The sequence below is a fragment of the Oryctolagus cuniculus genome, chromosome 12 (genome assembly GCF_964237555.1).
Source record: "Oryctolagus cuniculus chromosome 12, mOryCun1.1, whole genome shotgun sequence".
NCBI classification, from domain to species: Eukaryota; Metazoa; Chordata; class Mammalia; order Lagomorpha; family Leporidae; genus Oryctolagus; species Oryctolagus cuniculus.
This window is the reverse complement of record NC_091443.1, coordinates 65,698,115-65,716,023: the sequence shown is the minus strand read 5'-3', so window position 1 is coordinate 65,716,023 and position 17,909 is coordinate 65,698,115. Positions and strand designations below refer to the sequence as shown.

General features: G+C 53.2%; 1 protein-coding gene across 15 annotated transcripts in view; it reads right to left on the bottom strand.

The window, feature by feature from the left end:
- Positions 1 to 17,909, bottom strand: part of STARD9 (StAR related lipid transfer domain containing 9) — a 136,290-nt gene that overhangs the window by 17,683 nt on the left and 100,698 nt on the right. For 8 of the 15 annotated variants that reach the window (XM_051822022.2, XM_051822019.2, XM_051822021.2 and 5 more), the window contains 7 exons: positions 17,041 to 17,231; positions 16,133 to 16,565; positions 4,766 to 14,794; positions 4,394 to 4,591; positions 4,127 to 4,207; positions 3,830 to 4,013; positions 3,356 to 3,493 (listed from right to left, as the gene is read on the bottom strand). In XM_051822022.2, coding sequence (XP_051677982.2) covers positions 3,356 to 3,493; positions 3,830 to 4,013; positions 4,127 to 4,207; positions 4,394 to 4,591; positions 4,766 to 14,794; positions 16,133 to 16,565; positions 17,041 to 17,231 — 11,254 coding nt within the window. The remainder of the gene's footprint in view (positions 1 to 3,355; positions 3,494 to 3,829; positions 4,014 to 4,126; positions 4,208 to 4,393; positions 4,592 to 4,765; positions 14,795 to 16,132; positions 16,566 to 17,040; positions 17,232 to 17,909) is intronic. The other 7 variants (XM_051822025.2, XM_051822030.2, XM_051822023.2 and 4 more) reach the window with 4 other exon arrangements.

Here is a 17,909-nt window from a genome sequence, read left to right as displayed (position 1 = left end):
GCGCGTGCCACCACAGAGGAGACCTGGATGGAACTTCTGGCTTTGGCCTCCTCCAGCCATGAGACTTTTGAGGGATGAATAAACGGATGGAAGACCTGTCTCTGTCTTTCCCTCTCTCTGATGCTCGGCCTTTCAATTATCTAAGTAAACCTTTTGAAATATTTTTAAAAGAAACAAAGTGACAAAGTGGACCCAGATGCTTCCATTCGTGTGCCTTACAACAAGCTGAGCACGTTCTTAGAGATGCACAGGGCAGCTCCAGAAATGAACACAAAACTGAGGTGGGTGCCCACTTATGGGGAAGGCAAACAGGAGACTCACAGGTGTACCTGATGCTGTGTGACACATGCCAGTGTGTGCGTGTGCGTGTGTTTCACTATGTAAAGTCTTATGGATAAAATGAGTTTCGAACGCTTGTCCCCAGTCAGATCTCACACTTCTATGCTCTGGATCTGTTCCCATCTGCCAACCTGATTCCAACCGCTACACCTGGCTTTCCCATAGGTATCTTCAACCCAGTAGGCAGAAATCACACTTCTGATCTCCCACACAAGACCTGGTTCTTCACCAATGTTTCTTAATATTGTTAACGTTACCATTTTTTTGCTCCAAAGCGTGTGCTTTTCCCTCTCCCTTCTTCTAATGATGTCCAGCCTGTCACCAAGTCTTAGAGATTCTTTTTTTTTTTTTTTTTTTTTTGACAGAGTTAGACAGTGAGAAAGAGAGATGGAGAGAAAGGTCTTCCTTCCGTTGGTTCACCCCCCCAAATGGCTGCTATGGCCAGCACTGCTCCAAGCCGAAGCCAGGAGCCAGGTGCTTCCTCCTGGTCTCCCATGCGGGTGCAGGGCCAAGCAGTTGGGCCATCCTCCACTGCCTTCCCGGGCCACAGCAGAGAGCTGGACTGGAAGAGAAGCAACCGGGACAGAATCCAGCGCCCCAACCGGGACTAGAACCCGGTGTGCCGGCACCGCAGGCGGCAGATTAGCCAAGTGAACAGCGGCGCTGGCCAAGATTTATTTATTTGAAAGTCAGACTTACACAGAGAAAGAAGGAGAGGCAGAGAGAGAAAGGTCTTCTATCCACTGGTTCACTCCCCAGGTGGCTGCAACAGCCAGAGCTGTGCTGATCCGAAGCCAGGAGCCAGGAGCTTCCTCCAGGTCTCCTACATGGGTGCAGGGGCCCAAGGACTTGGGCCATCTTCTACTGCTTTCCCAGGCCATAGCAGAGAGCTGCATTGGAAGCAGAGCAGCCGGGACTAGAACCAGCACCCATATGGGATGCTGGCACCTCAGGTGGCGGCTTTATCCACTACGCCATAGCACCGCTCCTCTACTTTTTTTTTTCTTTCATTTAATAAATATAAATTTCCAAAGTACAGTTTATGGATTACAATGGCTTTCCCCGCCCCCCTCTACCACTTTCAACCACCTTTGGAAATTAACACAATCAGGTGGATTAGAAAGGCACCAAACTGGGTCAGGTGTTGTGGCATAGCAAGTTAAGCTGCTGCTTGGGATACCTGCATCTCAGAGTACCAGTTCCAGTTCTGGCGACCTCACTTCCTGCATACTTGGGCCCCTGTCACCCAAATGGGAGACCCAGAGAGAGTTCTGGGCTCCTGGGTTTGACCTGGCCCAGCCCCATCTGTTGCAGACATGGCATCTGGGGGAGCAAATTAGTAGACGAAAGCATGCACGCTCCTGTTTGCTTTCTGTCTTTCAAGTAGATGAAAATAAACATTAAAATATTGATGTGCAAATCAGGATGCCAATTTATTTAAAAAGAAAAAAAGGGGCCAGATGTTTTAATCCGGTCTGCATGATTCCACCTCTGCTTGTCCTTTGGCATGTCATTTTCCCATCTAACTCTTTTTTTTTTTTTTTTTTTTTTCTGACAGGCAGAGTTAGTGAGAGAGAGAGACATAGAGAAAGGTCTTCTTTCCATTGGTTCACCCCCTAAATGGCTGCCACGGCTGGCATGCTGCGCCGATCCGAAGCCAGGAGCCAGGTGCTTCCTCCTGGTCTCCCATGCAGGTGCAGGGTTCAAGCACTTGGGCCATCCTCCACTGCCTTCCCAGGCCACAGCAGAGAGCTGGCCTGGAAGAGGAGCAACCAGGACAGAATCCAGCGCCCCGACCAGGACTAGGACCCAGTGTGCCGGCGCCGCAAGGCAGAGGATTAGCCTAGTGAGCCATGGCGCCAGCCCCATCTCACTCTTGACAACCCAGTCACACTGGCCTTCTTTCAGTTCCTGAAACTCCCCTTACTCCAGGCTTCACTTGCTGGGCCCACGTCTCTCCACTAAGCTTTGCCTTTTTTTTTTTTTGGCCTTACATTCTTAGTATTTTTTTTAATTTTTATATAATAAATTTCATAAGTACAACTTTTGGATTTTTCCCCCCATAACCTCCCTCCCACCTGCAACCATCCCATCTCCCACTCCCTCTCCCATCCCATTCTTCATCAAGATTCATTTCCAATTATCTTTATATACAGAAGATCAACTCGGTATATACTAAGATTTCAACAGTTTCTACCCACACAGATACACAAAGTATAAAGTACTGTTTGAGTACTAGTTTTACCATTAATTCTCATAGTACAACACATTAAGGACAGAGATCCTACATGGGGAGTAGGTGCACAGTGACTCCTGTTGTTGATTTAACAATTGACACTCTTATTTATGATGTCAGTAATCACCCTAGGCTCTTGTCATGAGCTGCCAAGGCTATGGAAGCCTCTTGAGTTCGCCAACTCCGATCTTATTTAGACAAGGCCATAGTCAAAGTGAAAGTTCTCTCCTCCTTTCAGAGAAAGGTAGCTCCTTCTTTGATGGCCCGTTCTTTCCGCTGGGATCTCACTCACAGAGATCTTTCATTTGGTTTTTTGGTTTGTTTGTTTGCTACAGTGTCTTGGCTTTCCATGCCTGAGAAACTCTCATGGACTTTTTAAAGCTGTGCCTTTGTTAACTACCTCTTGTCCTTCCAGTTTCGTTTCAACTCACTCTCTGCAGAACATGCATACCACCTTGCCTGACCTTCCCCACACTCCCTCAGACCCTGTTTTATGCTGGGTTAGGGCTCCTTCTTCAAGTAACTTTCTGTAACATAAATGATGATGCAACGAGCTGTTTAATTCATTGCTCTATTCTAAAATTGTCCCTACCAAACACACGTTGAAGGAATGAATAAGCAGGGATGGGCGTGGGGGAATAGTTCCAAGGAAAGGGAAGGCTCGAGGCCGTGGCACATGAGCAGAAGTCACGCCGGCGGTGGCCTCCGGGGGCAGCTAACCTGTCCAAGTCCCTCTCAGCAGTCCTGGCCCTGGCTCATTCCCAGCCTCTGCCTACTCACCACACTCTCCGGGGACTGCAGCTGGCCTGCCAGAGCTGGGCTGCTATTGTAGCCAGAGGTCATGCCAGAGGAGACGCTTCCATTGGAGCTGGAGCACAAGGAGCTGGAATTGGCCTGCGTGTGTAGTTTTACCTCTTCCTGGGAAAGACAGCAGCAGCAGCCTCCGATGCACCCTCACTACTCACCCAGTCCCAGTCCCAGTCCCAGTCCCCTGCCTGGGCTTCCCATCCCCACGCTTCCCCACACCCAATTATACGCCACAGCCTCTTCCTCCCACACTCTGGCCTGGGGACAGCAGCTGGTCTGATGAGGATGCAGAGAGAAAACCCAGTTTTGAGCTGGCACCAGAGGTCCCACACCTCCCTCCAAGTGTTGTATCCCAAGACTCAGGGGCGGTCACAGTGAAGGCTGAGCCAGCCTGAGTTCTGCCCAGGCTCCCGCACAGTCCCAAGCCTCCACCACCCTACTCCGCACCCTCAGAAGCTGGGAGACCATCTGCTGGCGGATTCGCAACTTCTCCTGCTCAGTGCGCTCCCGCAGTCGGGCCCGGGCCCGGGCAATCTCCACCTTGGCCTCCTCACGGGCCCGCTGGTATTCTTGCAGCATCAGCTCTATGTCCGAGGGCAGGTGAGCAGCCCGGGGTGCTGACTCTGGGCTCCTGGGGAAGACCACAGGGTGAAGACCTGCTGTCTAACACAGTGGGGAGCGGAGAGCCCCAGGCGCCCTCTCCAGGCTAGCACCACACCATCTTCCAGGAGGACCCATCCTCACATGGTCTTGACGTTTGGTACTACATCCCCAGGAGGTGTGCCGAACCGAGGACAAGCCGTTCCGGGCCCCAGACCTGAAGACCTGCACAGCGTGTCAGAACCCTCATCTGTCCTCTCCTGTGGCCCTCTCCCCCCTTCAGCTTCTCATGTGCCTCCATCTCCCACCTGCACCTCCACTTGCCCAGTCACCAAGAACCCTCCAGGATACGAGGACGGCAGCCTCTGCCGCCCACCATCCTCTCCAGGCAGGGCTCTGGTCGCGCCGTACCTTGTGGTCTCCACGACGTCCTTCCTCAGTTGCTGCAGGTATTCTCGGCGCCTGCTGGGCAAGTCCAGGTCCTGTGGGGGGAGACCCCTGCTGGGCAGGAGGCTCAGTTGTTTCTGGGGGCTGAGGCTCCGTGCCCGGCGGAAACTCTGCAGTCGGTTAGCGCGCTCTCTCCTGAGGGTGTCAATGGTTTCTTTTTGCCTGAGAGAAGATGTGATTCACTCACAGAACCTGACCCTGAATGCCCTTCACCGTGGTCTCTGACCCCCGGAGGATCCCAAACGCATGAGGGCAGAGAGAAAGGTAGCGGCTTTCTCAGGCTCTTTCCTCCCAGCCCCATCCCTGCCCTCCCGACTCCAGGCTGGGGCCCCTTACCGAGCGTGGAGCTTCTCCCAGGCGGACATGACGGGGCCATCGGGAGCAAGCGCCTCCCCGCTCCCACTCTGCAGCACCTGCAGCAGAGCGTCCGCCTCTCCGAAGCCACGGTGCAGCTTTGCTTCTGTGAGCTCCACGCTGAGTGAGACGCTCTGGGTTCCGACCTGCAGGGGGATCTGCTCCCTCTGGGACCACTCAGGAGTCTGGCTCCGATCGTCAGGAGGCTGTGGGGGCCTCAGCCCCTGTTCTCCAGAGCTGAGATCACAACTGGCCCCCGAGTCCTCAGCCGCCCCCAGCCCCCGAGGAGAGCCGTCTTGAACCCCACACCAGTTACTAAATTTGTTATGCACTGGCAGGTCCCCCAGGGTGTGATGCTGGGGCTCTTGAGCCACACACATCTGAGAACTGGGGTGCAACAGCCCCTCAGGTTGGCAGACCGGAAGTGGGCTCAAGGCGGGACCTTGGAGCCCTACAGGATCCCTCAACACAGAGACAGGGCAGGAGCTGAGGTGCTGGAGGCCTCCCCATGAAGAGACGGCAGGTGGGGTGGGGTGTAGTTCTACTAAAGGTGTTGGAGCCTCACCCCCATTTCCTGGCCTGCTCTGCCACTGACTTGGCCCCGTATCGCTCAGCGGGCCATGCTCTGTGGAAGCCACCTCCTCAGGAACAAAGCGCACAGCCCACCTCTGGCTCTCATGCCTTGGCGGTGGTGCCGGCAGCTTGCTTGGGACCCTGATGGTGGTCGGGGGCTGAAGCTGTTGAGGGGGCTGCTCTAAGAAACCAACTTGCAGTTTTGAGCTCTGCTGTGAGCTGCACAAGGAGTTCGACTCAAGGAATAACCTCCCCTCACTCCTTTCCAGGGAACTTGTGCCTTCCCCCGGAGCCTCGACTCTCTGGGAACCACCCGATTCATCAGTAGGTTGAAAATAATTATCTACTGGAGGCCTTGGGGCACCGACAGGCAGGTCTGGACTGGAGTCAAGCCTCTGGTGGCTTTCAAGAGGAGGAGCTGAGGGGGCTGAAGCAGCCAACAAGCCTAGATGGAGACCCAACTCTTGGGTGCTGGCGCTAAGGGTGAGGATGGGGGAAGAAGCTCTATCAACCAACAAGGCATTCACAGGGCTCCGCGTCCGGACTCTGGGCTCCCCGGTGGACTCTGAAGTACTGGGGAAGAGCCCTGGCAACTGAGAGATGACCAAGCTGGGGCTGCGGACAACCGCACAAGAAGATCCCTTTGGCTGGGCGCTGGGTGGCCGGGAAGCACCCAGAGGCCCCGAGGTGCTCACAGAATGCAGGTCCTGCCCCAGGGGTGCTTTCTGAAACCTCAAGTGGGATGAGGGCCCTGGAGGGCTCTGGGGCCTTTCATGGGTACTTCCTTCCTGAAGATCTGGGGGCCCTGACGTTTCTCCCGTCCCCTCCTCCTGAAGTGGTCCTGAGACATCTCTTCTTTCTGGAAACATGGTTGAGACCTCTGAGCCCAGCACATCAAGGATCATATTGGTTTTCTTAAGTTTTTCCTCTTGAACCTGCAGGCACAGAGCGGGTAAGGCCAGGTCAGTCTGGCTGCCCTTGTCTAGAGTGGTCTGAGTAGAGCCATCCGTCATCGGTGCCTGTGAGGGCTTTTCCAGGGTGTCCTTCTTGGCGTCGTGTTGCCTGTTGGTCACACTTGGCTGGGAGAGGCTCCTGAGCAGCTCCGAGGTACTGCGGAGCAGCTGTGAGAGGTGCAGGGACAGGCTGTGCATCCTGGTCCAGGCGGAGAGATCAGAGGCCGACACCGCGCTGGCTCCAGGTTGAGCAGAGGCGAGGTCAGCACGGCTCCAGGGGCACCTGCAGCCCACAGTCTGTGTGCTCTGCTCAGAGGTGTTTACCCCGGCCTGTCCCCCAGCGCAGCCAGCCTCTGGCTCACACAGCAGTAGCGTCTCATCCACTGGCCCTACAGCACTTCCCTCGGCCAAGGGGCGGTCGTGCCCCAGGCAGCCTGCTTCGTCAGGGAGGTCCTTGAACTGAGGTCTCTCGTCAGGATCCAAAGTAGCGGGCGCTGCTGCAGGGCCAGTCGGGACATGCGGCTCCCCCACATCAAATGAGGAACTCCACACTCTGCAGGCCTCATCTGAATCTTGGGCAATCTCAGTGCTGTTCTGTGAGCCCAACAGAGCCAGGGTTTTGGCACAGGGGCAGAGGTGGGAGTGGGATGACGAGTTCTGGTCTTCTGAACCATTGTCCACGCTGGAGCACTGAGCCACGTTTGATGATGTCAGGCCCTGCGATTTCTGGCTGCAGGAGTCATTGGTCATGCTGCCAAACACATACTGCTTCCAGCCAATGCACACAGGCCCCTCTGGACACTTTGGCAGGACACAGGGGTTGATCTCACTGGAGCCAGAGAGTAGCATGCCTTTGTTCACCTCAGAGTGCCAACTCCCTGGCCTAACCTGCACACTCAGCTTCTCTGCCTTTCCCTGCTGGGCCTGTTCCAAAGTACCAGACATCCAGCTGGTCACAGAACCGGGGGTTGGCACGCAAGAGGCAGCGGAAGTTGGATAAGGCGCGGTGGCAGGTTCCAGGGGCCTGTGATCAGCAGGGCTGTCAGCCACGCTGGATGGGGACTTCTGATCACGGTGCTCAGCCTTTAGGGATGTTCCCGCCACCGACTTTTCTGAGAAACAACCCCTGAGATGAGGGTTCGACAACCTGTTGACTTCCTGTGTATCTTTGTCTGCAGAGGAGGAAGGCTCCACACTCAAGTTAAGCTCCTGAAGGGATCGAGAGGAGCTGACCACAGAGAACTGTGGTCTGGGGGAGGACTTGGAGTGTTTGTGGCCAGAAAAGACTGCAATCACAGGAAGTGAGCACCTGTGGTGAGCGGCCGGCTCTAGTGTTTCACTTTGTCCCAAGTTTGGCGAGAACGAGTTGGATACAGGAGACTCGGTCACAGCCATCTCCTTTCTCACCGTCTCTCTACTCTGACAGCCATCCGAGCCACCGTCATCTGGAGGTGTGGGATTCTCACCACCACCTAAAGCCTGGTCTCTCTGCTGCTCTTCCTCCTCCCAGGGACTTTCAACCCGAGGACTGCAGACAAGTTTTAACCTTGTCACAAACTGGACTTGGGGATTCAAGAAACTCTGATCCCCCGCCTCAATGGGAAGTTGTGTTTTTTCTGAAAGGCATCTGGCAGTACTTTCTAAACATCCACTGTGTGGCTCTTCCACCAGCTCACTAGCAGAGTCCTCACTTACATTCAGGGGGTGTGGTCCCCACGCTGTTGGAAGTGGTGCTGGCATGGAATGAGACACCTGTGTGTTCTGGCTACCTACAGAGTTATCCTGAAACCTCCTGGGAGGCTCAGGGAACCGGGCAGTGCTAAGTTCTACAGGGCCCTTCTTCTCAGGATCCCTCACTGACCTTGAGCTTCCATCAGCAGCAGTACGGCTGAAGGAACCTGTCCTCACCTCGGGGACAGAAGGTGACCCGTCACCCCGAGCTGGACATAAGGTGGCAGCTGTAGTCGAGGGCTCAAGAGCGCTGCTGTCTGCTGGCCTGAGTTCCATGTTCATGCTTTTGGGCTCAAGGCCATGGGCCAAGAGCACTTCAGATTCCCTGTAAGAGTTCTGTCCTGTCTCATCCATTTCACAGGCCCTGGAACCTAGTGTGCAGGGTGGGTGACTAGCATGCAGACCGGCCTTAGAAGTCCTCCTCCCTGGGTGTCCGTCTCCGTAACACAGAGAAGAGCAGGAAGGGGAGGCACAGGCAAGAAGGGCAGCGGGCTGAGCATCGCACAGCTGTCGGCAAAGCCTTCTGCTCTCTTCTTGCCCTTTAGATGAGCTGAGAGTCCTGCTGCCTCCGGTGCTGCCTGAGAAAACAAGGCGATCTAACGTCCCCTTGGGGTATCTACGCGGGGCCTCCTCCCTTACTCCCCCCGGACATGGGCTAGGTCTTTGATCCCGCAACAGAGGAGACTTGGGATGTTTCTTGCTCACCATGAAGGCTTGTGTCAGCCCAGACCCAGTGCACTCCCTCGGCTCCACACACTGCTGTGTGGGAGCTTCTAGCTCAACCCTCCTCAGGGCTCCAGGAAGAACAGGATGCTCTTTGGGACTGGCCCTCCCTTCTAACCCAGCGGAAGACGCAGGGTATTGGACATGGCCTTGCTTAGGCCCTAAGAGACCTGCAGAATTCTGCATATCACAGCTCACAGACTGCTCTACAAGATGGGCTGTTTGTCCTCCCTGTACAGTCCCCAGCAAGTTACCTGAGAGTCCTCCATAGGCACAATCTACAGTTCTAGGCTCCTGGCGCTCTGGGCTGCTGTCCTGACTGCCAGTAGGCATGCCCTCCGCAGTCTCCCAGGCAGCTAAGTGACTCTGTCTGCGCAGAATCACTCCAGAACCGTCACAAGGGGCCTGAGAAGGTAAGGCAACAGCTACTTTCTCTGGTGCCTCCTCCTCGTTGTCTTCCACAGCTGCTGAAGAAAGAAAACTTCCTGAGGCCAAAGGGTCAGCAGAGGTAGGTGCTCTGGCTCCTGTCTTTTTCTTTACACCGTCAGAACTAGACTGACCCATACACTGCGTTCCTGCTCCCAGGAGGGGTTTCAGCTCTCCAGCACCGGCAGCAGGGGCAGCAGGAGAGGAAGCCTGGGAGGGATGGCGCCACCTTGTGTCAGAGTCTGTGTTCAGCAGGGGGTGAAACCTGCCTGCAGCAATGGGTGTGGTCTGCCCTTGCCTCTCGTTGGTCGCTGCAGACGGAGATGATACACAAAATCCCTGTGTTTCGTCCTCACTCCCGGTCCTGCCTGACACCAGATGACCCGTTTGCTTCCAGTGAGGTCCGCCAGTGGCCCCTAAAGAGGAGTCGGGTAAAGCTTCATGGTAAGGTAGGGCAGTCTGCTCAGGCACAAAGTCACTGAGCGGCTTTCTCTGGGCCTTGGCCTGTCTGATTTCCTCCAAGATAGCCAGGCACATGGATGCATGGACAGAGGGCTCCAACAGCCTGGGCTTGGGATTAGGCGCTCTGGGCAGGGAAGCAGGTGCTAGGAACACGTCACTGCTAAGTTCGGTATCCTCAGCCTCCTTCTCTGCCTTCTGTCTTGCCTTCCTGCCTTGGTCATTATCATCTTCTAAGGGGAAGTGAACCCTTTTTTCCAACAGCCTAGAGACCCTGTTCAAAGTACTGGTTCTCAGTTCTTTTTGTGCAGGTGCTTCGGTCTCAGAATCAAGACCTTCCCTGGCATTCAAACCCATCGAGGTGACTCTGAGGTTCCCTTCTTGGTCCTGGGGGCTGATGCTTCCTGATACCTTGTCCTCTGTCCCCAGGAGGATGTTCTCTGGTGCACCAGGCTGACCAAGAGACCCCATGGCCATGGACACTGCAGACCTACAACAAGCACTGATTTCCACAGAGGAGCCTCCGCTACCATCTCCCTCAGGGCTGTGGATTCTAGTCTCTCCATTACGGTCCTGATGCCCTGGTACCAAGGGAGTGTCATGAATTTCCAAAGTTGTGAGATCCAGCATATCCAAAGAGGCACCTACAGTTGCAGGGGTATGAAGATGGTGTCTCGGCAGCCTTGGAGAAATCAAGGGCAAGGTATTACTCAAGCCTGGGTGAGTAGGAGCTGAGGTGAAGTCTGTCTGGCTCAGTAATGGGCAAACAGTCTCTGGGCTGAAAAATGTGCCCATACAAAGACGGCATGGGCCAGAAAGTTTCTGAGCTAACGAGACCATTTTAGTTTCTTCTTGTAAGTCCCCACCTCTTTGCATAGCCATCACCTCAACTCTGTCTTGAGCTTTTGGCTCTTCTTGCTTGGAACTACTCATGTGGCTGGAAATCTGGCTTTCCTTAAAGTCTGCCACAGTCTTTAATTCCTTTCCCAAGCCCCAGAGCTGCTCACTGGGGCTCACTGATGCTTTTACTGACTTGACAGTCTCAGAAGACCTCTGAGGCCTAGGCTCTAATGGCACAGCTTTAGCCAATGCTGTCATTCTCCTTGGGTGAAAATAAGTATTGGTAGATTCCTTGTGAGCTGGGCATGTCCCTGAAGAATCACATGTGTCCCTGGTGGGTGGGTCTAATTCGGCTGGGTGGGTGTATTCTCTCACTAATTTACTCTCTCGTACACATTCCCATGACTTGAGGGGGTTCACAGTAGTTTTCCGGGCCTGGGGATCATTCCCAGTGCTACTGTTCACGTCGACCTCTCCAGCTTCGTTATCACTAACGATCACATCACCTGTCTGTCTGGGAGTGGGCGGCTGGTCCTCGAAGGTCCAAGGGTTTCCAGGACCGCCTGTCCTCAGGACATGGTCAGCTTTCTCCTGGTCCTGGAACACAGATTCCTCACTGACTCCTGGCGTGTGGGAAGCATGAAGCTGCTTATTCTGCTTGGATCCAATTTCCAGTATGCTGTCTTCCAACTGCATTACACTTCTAACCAGCCTAGCCATCTCATCAGCGTTACTAATCCTTTTCTTCTTGCCCTTTCCTGAAGGTTCTTCTTTAGGGTTTAACACTGCTTGTCCAGGGCCCCTGTATGCACTGGGATTTCTTTCCTGAGAGCATGTAACTGACTGGCATCTGTCATAAATACATTCCGTCCCTCGAAGCTTCATCTCTTCTGCGCTGTCTTCGGGATGAAGAGTTTTTCCTAGAAGTCCAGTTTCATTCTCCGCTTCCCACTTGCGGGGTAAGCTCTCATCCGGCCCCGCTATCACTGGGCTGTTTCCTCTATAATGCAGCGCTCTGGACACGAAAGAATCATCACTCTCCCCTGGCCTGCCCTTCTTAAGTTCTAATCTGGTGGTTTTATAGATGAAATCAATCCTGGCCCCAGAGGAAAGCTGTCTGTTTCTGTCCTGGGCCTGGGCCTGTCTCAGGACTGAAGTCTGCCCCTGCTCTTCCTCACCTGTCTCAGATTCACAAATGAGGAGTAAAGGCTTCCCAGAGCCAGAGCTGCCTGAGGAAACATTACCACAGGACCGGGCAGCAGCCTCTTCTCCCTCGTGATAGAAAATTCCAACCTGGTTTTCGTATTCACGTACTCCTGTGCCACTAGAAGGGATAAAATGTCTGTCCTCAGCAACAAAAAAATAAACTGAATTTGCATTACTGCTTTCTTCTTGAATATTTCCAGGGCATCTCCCTAATTCTCTGATGACTTCCCTGGCGTTCAGATCAACCGGCTTCCCTGCTATGCCCTGCTGAGCTGCAGCCATCTTGGAATTCTGGTTCTGTAACAGCACTGGCAAGTTATACTCAAAATAAGCACTCTGGAGGGCTTGGCGGTCAGGACCCAAGCCCCAGGCTTCCCTGGGGGGCGGGGAAGGCGCCCTCACCTCTCTGCAGGCTGGGATCTCGAGGGCGGTCTCGGTCAGCGCATCCCTGCTTTTGGTTACATAGAACGTTTCCAAGGGAGGCGGCTGCAGGGAGGACGGCAGTGGGTTCCAGGGAGCGGAGTGCAGGACCAGCTCTGGGCCAGAGGAGAAGGCAAAGGACACATCTGTGTGTCTGGCCACTACTTCCTGAGAGCTCTCCTGGCGCCCTGCCTTCTCGGCCTGCGGGGAGCCGTGGCTGCCATGACTAAACTGCTCGGACTGGACTGCGCTCGTTGTCCTGAGAGGGGTCCAGCTGTGGGACCAGTGGTCTGCTTTGGTGGCTATGGTGAGGTGATTATGACAGACATTCTTCTGGAAGAAATACCCATGAGAGGAAGCCATCAACCCCGATTTCCTGCTACCCTGAAAGCATTCTTGTAAGTGGTTCTGTTTGACTTCATATGCTTCTGTCGTGGAATTCGGTATCTTGTTCTCTGCTGCAAAGACCTGTGCCTTCGTAGGTCCGGAAGCCAGTGATTCTAAGTCTGCTGAGTAAGTTTCATTGTAACTCACCTCCTTCTCACTAGTGCTAAAGAAATCTGATGTACTCTCTAATCTGGTATTCAAACTGTCCTGTTCTTTCTCTGCTCTTAAATGCCTAATTTTGGATGGATGGTTTGGAAAGCTGCTGCAATTCAGATCGCTGGATACCCCAGAACCAGTTGCCAACACAGTATCTCCTCCTGTGCCACAAGCCTCTGCCAGGGAACCAGAGTCTCCCCCAAGGCAGGGCAAAGCGGCCCTGGGTTCTCCTATGGCTTCAAAAATAGGATGAGAGAGTTCAAGGAGGTACTTTTGCTGAAGGGCAGCCCAGTCTCTTTCGGAGGTGCTGCCTACATAAGTGAACGAGGCAGCAGAGGCAGCCAGCACACTGGAGACACTGGAGTTCTGGGATGCTTCAGAGCTGCCCTGCTGGGTTGCGTCGGGGATGCCGCTATCCTGAAAAACACCTTCGGCTCTTGTCTGAAGCAGCTTTTGTCCTCCCCAGAGAGAGAGCTTGGATGTATCTGAAGTAGAGGTCGTATACACATTTCTCACGTTGCAGGGTTGATCAGTACTGCCTTGGGAAAGCTTAGAGCTGCACGGGAAGACTGTTCCTGTACCTGATGACTTTAGTTCTTCAATGTTGAGCCAGTATCCAGGCCCCTCCCCACCACAGGGCTGAACCTCCTGTGCATCAGGACTTGGACATAAAGAACCCACTATTCCGTGGGGGCTGTTGGGACTGATCTTGGAGTCACAGGAAAACCAGGAATCCATTGACACCAGTGGGCTCTCTCTTGAAACCTGTATGCCTTGGAGGGAGTTGGCTCGTTCAGAGTAACTTGCCTCTACTTCGGACTCAGGCTGCTCACAATGGGGTTGAAACTGAGGATCTAGGCGAAATGAACTGCTCACTGGCAGGATGGTGGCCAGCCTCGCTCCGGTCTGGTGGTTGATGGGACCAAGCCTGCACATTGCCTCCTGCTCCAGCACAGGCAGACTGGAGTTCTGCAGACGCCAGAAGGTTTCCGTGGGCATCTCGTTAGCTGGAGCGAGGAGAGGCTCTTTTTGCCCCTCTTCCCCTACTTCTTCCTCAGCATCAATCAGGCTATCCAAGGAAAAGCTCCTCTGTGACTGGGCAAGCAGGCCACTGTCTGAGGACACCATGCTGAAGTCCCTCCCAGTGGCTTTAATTCTGGTCCTGGGGTGCCCATGGTCATTGGTTGGCTGATTGCTCCGTGGACTGTCTTTTGAGATAGTGAGTCCTTTCTCAGCCAGTGAGTCCTCAGATATTTGGCTGTCATCACTTTCCGAGTTCTCTGTCCCCGGGAGATTCCACTTGTTCCCCTGAGGGCCCTCTGCCTTTAGTGGCGCTGTCAGGGCTTTGGCACAGACACAGGAGAGAGAATCTGCTGAGTAACTGCTATCTGTGTCTGAAAAACCATTGTCTTTTTCTCTTGCATTATGCACTGCTGGGCTGGAGTCTGTGAGTGGGGCCGCGGTGTCTGGGTCCGCTGCACCATGTCGTCTCTTTGACAGCCTGCCATGAAGCAAGTGAGAGGATGTTCTGGCAATGTCTTTGACCCTAGCCACCAGTATCTTCTGATGCCTTTTGGATGCCCTGCTTGGAAAAGGTGGTTTGGATTCTGCACGATAAGGCTTGGCTGCCTTTCCACGCCCAGCTGCCTGCTTGGGTCCATGGGGACACAGAGAACCTCCCTTAGCAGGCTTGTGGGTCCCAAGGTTCTCTTCTTTTTGCCACTCAGCTTTTGTGTGCTCAGGATTTGCCAGTTCCTTCATCTTTCTGGTCATGGTAGGTGTGTGGGTCTTTGGTTCATTCTTTGACTTTAGCTTGTTAACTGATTGGCTCAGAGAGGCTAAGCCTTGGGCCACTATCTCACAGGGCTTACCCACTCTCTCCATTTCAACAGACTTGGGGCTCACAGTGATGCGTGTGCCTGGGGTCAGGGCTACCTTCCTGGCCAAGGCTCCTCTTGTTGCGAAGAATTGCTGCTGGCCCGAGAAACGGATTCTGTTCTTGTGGAGACGTGCTGTTCTTGGAAGGTAAGAAGCAGCCTTGGGAAATTGTGCTTCTGATGGGGCTTTCACTAATGCTTGGTGAGTAGGGTCAGGCATAGGTGGTAACATGGTGGAGAGATCCCACTTCGAGAAAACACTGTGGAGACAAGAAAAGCTATCTCAGAAGAAGTTAGAGGTTCCTGTAGGCTTCAGGGTCAGAGAACAGTTTTATAGGTACAAAACAGAATCGCGGGCTCGGAGAGGCCCTGGGTGCACTGTGTTCCTTTATTTCTTTACCTTATAAATACTTTGAATTGAATCGAAAAACATCTTTAGGGAAAACCTCCAGGTAGATGATATGAGGAACAGAGGAACAATGTAAATGATACTGTAAGAAATGAAACAGACAAACCTGTGAAGTGGCTTCTTCTACAGAAGCTGACCTACTTTAAATAATAAACCAATGATATGAAGACGTAAAGTATGAATAATGACGAAAAGAAAGTTAAAAGACATTATCACAAGCAGTGTGCCAACATTACTCGGGTCTTGATTTGAAAAACCAACTGAAAGGTATTTTTGAGGCAATTAGAAAACTTTGAACATGACCTAGGTTTTCGATCATATCAGGTGAATTTTAATTTTGATAGATGTGATAAAGACATCACAATTATAAGAATACCTGTATTTTTTTTTTTAAAGACAGACATACCTAAGGATGTGGGATTCAAATAACATGAAGTCTAGGACTGCTCTAAAATACTTCACCAAATGGAGAGTTCGGGAGATAAAGCAAGTGTGGTAAATCCTGGTAACTACTGAATGTGGGTGATATGTGTGTTTGACATTTTCATAACACAAAGTTTAAAAAAGCTGCCTCGTACTCTAAAGACCCAAGAGGTGAGCAAACATAGCAGCAACAGACATTAAGTGTGAAGTTCCTACGCACAAGGCCTGGGCTACGTCCCCAAGACACACAGAGGTACAAAGATACAGGATGTATGCCGAGAGTTTGGGAAGTAACTTACCTCCCCTTAACTGCATGAAAGGAAGAGCCCAACTCGAACTTGGGAATCAGAAAGAGAGCTCACTCACCAGGCAGGAAGTAGGGCCAGGAAGCTTCCTTGTTAGGGGAGGTCAGGGAGGGAGAAGGAAGCAGCCTATGAGAACAAAGCAGTCTGATTTCCGGCCTGATGTGGACAGTCAGGGTTTAAGAGACTTAAAAATGAGGTTGAGATCCTTACCCTTCAAGATAGCAACAGAGCACAAGAGCTGCTACTCTGAGGGAGAACAGAGAAGCCTGAATCTGAAAGCATATACAGAGAAAGAAGAAAACATAGAAGGGGAGAAAAGGTTATGAGGAAGAGAGGCGCAAACATCTTCCCATTTCACGAACTGGGCAAACTGAGGAATAATAAACACCATATTGTTTGTTATGTGTGACAAGGCCACAACCGTCAGCCAAGTGCATCCAGGTGACAACCACTGGCTGTACCTGGGAAGCTGAGGTAAACGCTGGCTGCAGAGCTTTCGTAGGCTCAAAACACTGCAACTTGCTGGTTTGTTTCTACGTTGAGGCCCAGGGACTGTGGCATCAGACCTGGGGATCTGGCACGAGGGCTCCTGGGTGCCGTCATCCTGGAGCCGGCACAGTGCCCGGAGTTGCTCCGGTCTCCGCTGGGCCTCCAGAAGCCTTTGTTTCTTGATGACCTTCTCCAGCTGCAATGGGATTTTTCTTCGCCGAATGTTCCACTTTGTGGCCCGAAGAGCGTGTTTCCGCGGGAGCTGCTTCTGGCTTCGGAGCTGTGGGGATGACTGAGTTTCAAGATCCGCCACAGAGGCCTCACGTTCTTTCTCTGACGCACGGTCTTTTTGCTGCTGCTGCTGCAAGCCACTCAGCCAGGTCTCTCTGAGCAGCCACTGCTGGCCTAAGAACCAAAAATACCAGGGGAAAAGGTCAGGACCTCCTTTGCTGCCTGTGGCTGACTGGACTCAGGCACCTCCAGCTACAGCTACACCTGCGTGGAATTAAAGGGCTGGCCAGGGTGACATGGCAGGATAAAGGCCGCAGGGCCCCCTTACTGCAGGGGGGAGTAAATGAACACCTCCAGGCCTCAGCACAGCTAAGGCCCATGACGGGCAGGCAGTACAGCATGGGCAAATGTGTCAGGGAGGCGGGGCAGGAGGCTCATCATGCCCAGCGGCCATCAGGAAGTTAAGCTTCCTTCTTCCTGCTTCCAGGCCTCCTTGTAAGAGTCTCTAGTCTCTCAAAGAAGGGAGAGAATGCCTAATACCAAAGATTCCGCCTTATCACAGAGAAAACATAGAAGAGAATACGGAAGACTGGGAAGCATGGAATGAAGAAACGAAGACAGTCATGCACCTGTAACGGTGAGCACCTACCGCCTTTAATCTGCTGGCTGAAGTGAGCCTGGCCAAGTTCCAGTGCCTTCTCAGCTCTCCTCCGTCCTGCTAGGATCTGTTGTCTCAAATTCTCCACGTGACACCGCTGCTGCTGAGTCTGGGCCCTGTGGGACGTCGCTCCGCACTTCAGCAGCTGGTGGTCCTCGCTACACTGCTCTTCCAAGGCTGTCCTGTCACAGAAGGGGCTGGGGTTACCCACGGGGAAGTAAAAACCAAGCTCAGGACAAACCGGTGGCCGTCTAAGTCCCTCTGAGACAGCCCTGAATTCAACGAGGCAGAAAAGGCTTTGGACTTCTGGCAACTTGGGACAAACAAGCATCGTGTCACAGGCAGCTCATGACATCACAGTGCAGGAGGGGAAACAGTCATCGGTCTAGCAAATTCTTAGATCTGTGGGTGTAACAGAAACACACATTCATTTTCATTAAGGAAAATCACCAGCAAAGTAAGGTAGATGTCTCACAAGATATTTAAAAAGATTTTGGCTACATAAAGAAGCTTTGTCTTTGAAACAACAAAAACAAAAAACTATCTGCCAAAAATCAGCTGGAAGGGCAGACATTGGTCTAGCAATTAAGATACAGCTTGGGGTCAGCGCCGCGGCTCACTAGGCTAATCCTCCACCTAGCGGCGCCGGCACACCGGGTTCTAGTCCTGGTCGGGGCGCTGGATTCTGTCCCAGCTGCCCCTCTTCCAGGCCAGCTCTCTGCTGTGGCCAGGGAGTGCAGTGGAGGATGGCCCAAGTCCTTGGGCCCTGCACCCGCATGGGAGACCAGGAGAAGCACCTGGCTCCTGCCTTTGGATCAGCATGGTGCACCGGCTGCAGCACGCCAGCCGTGGCAGCCATG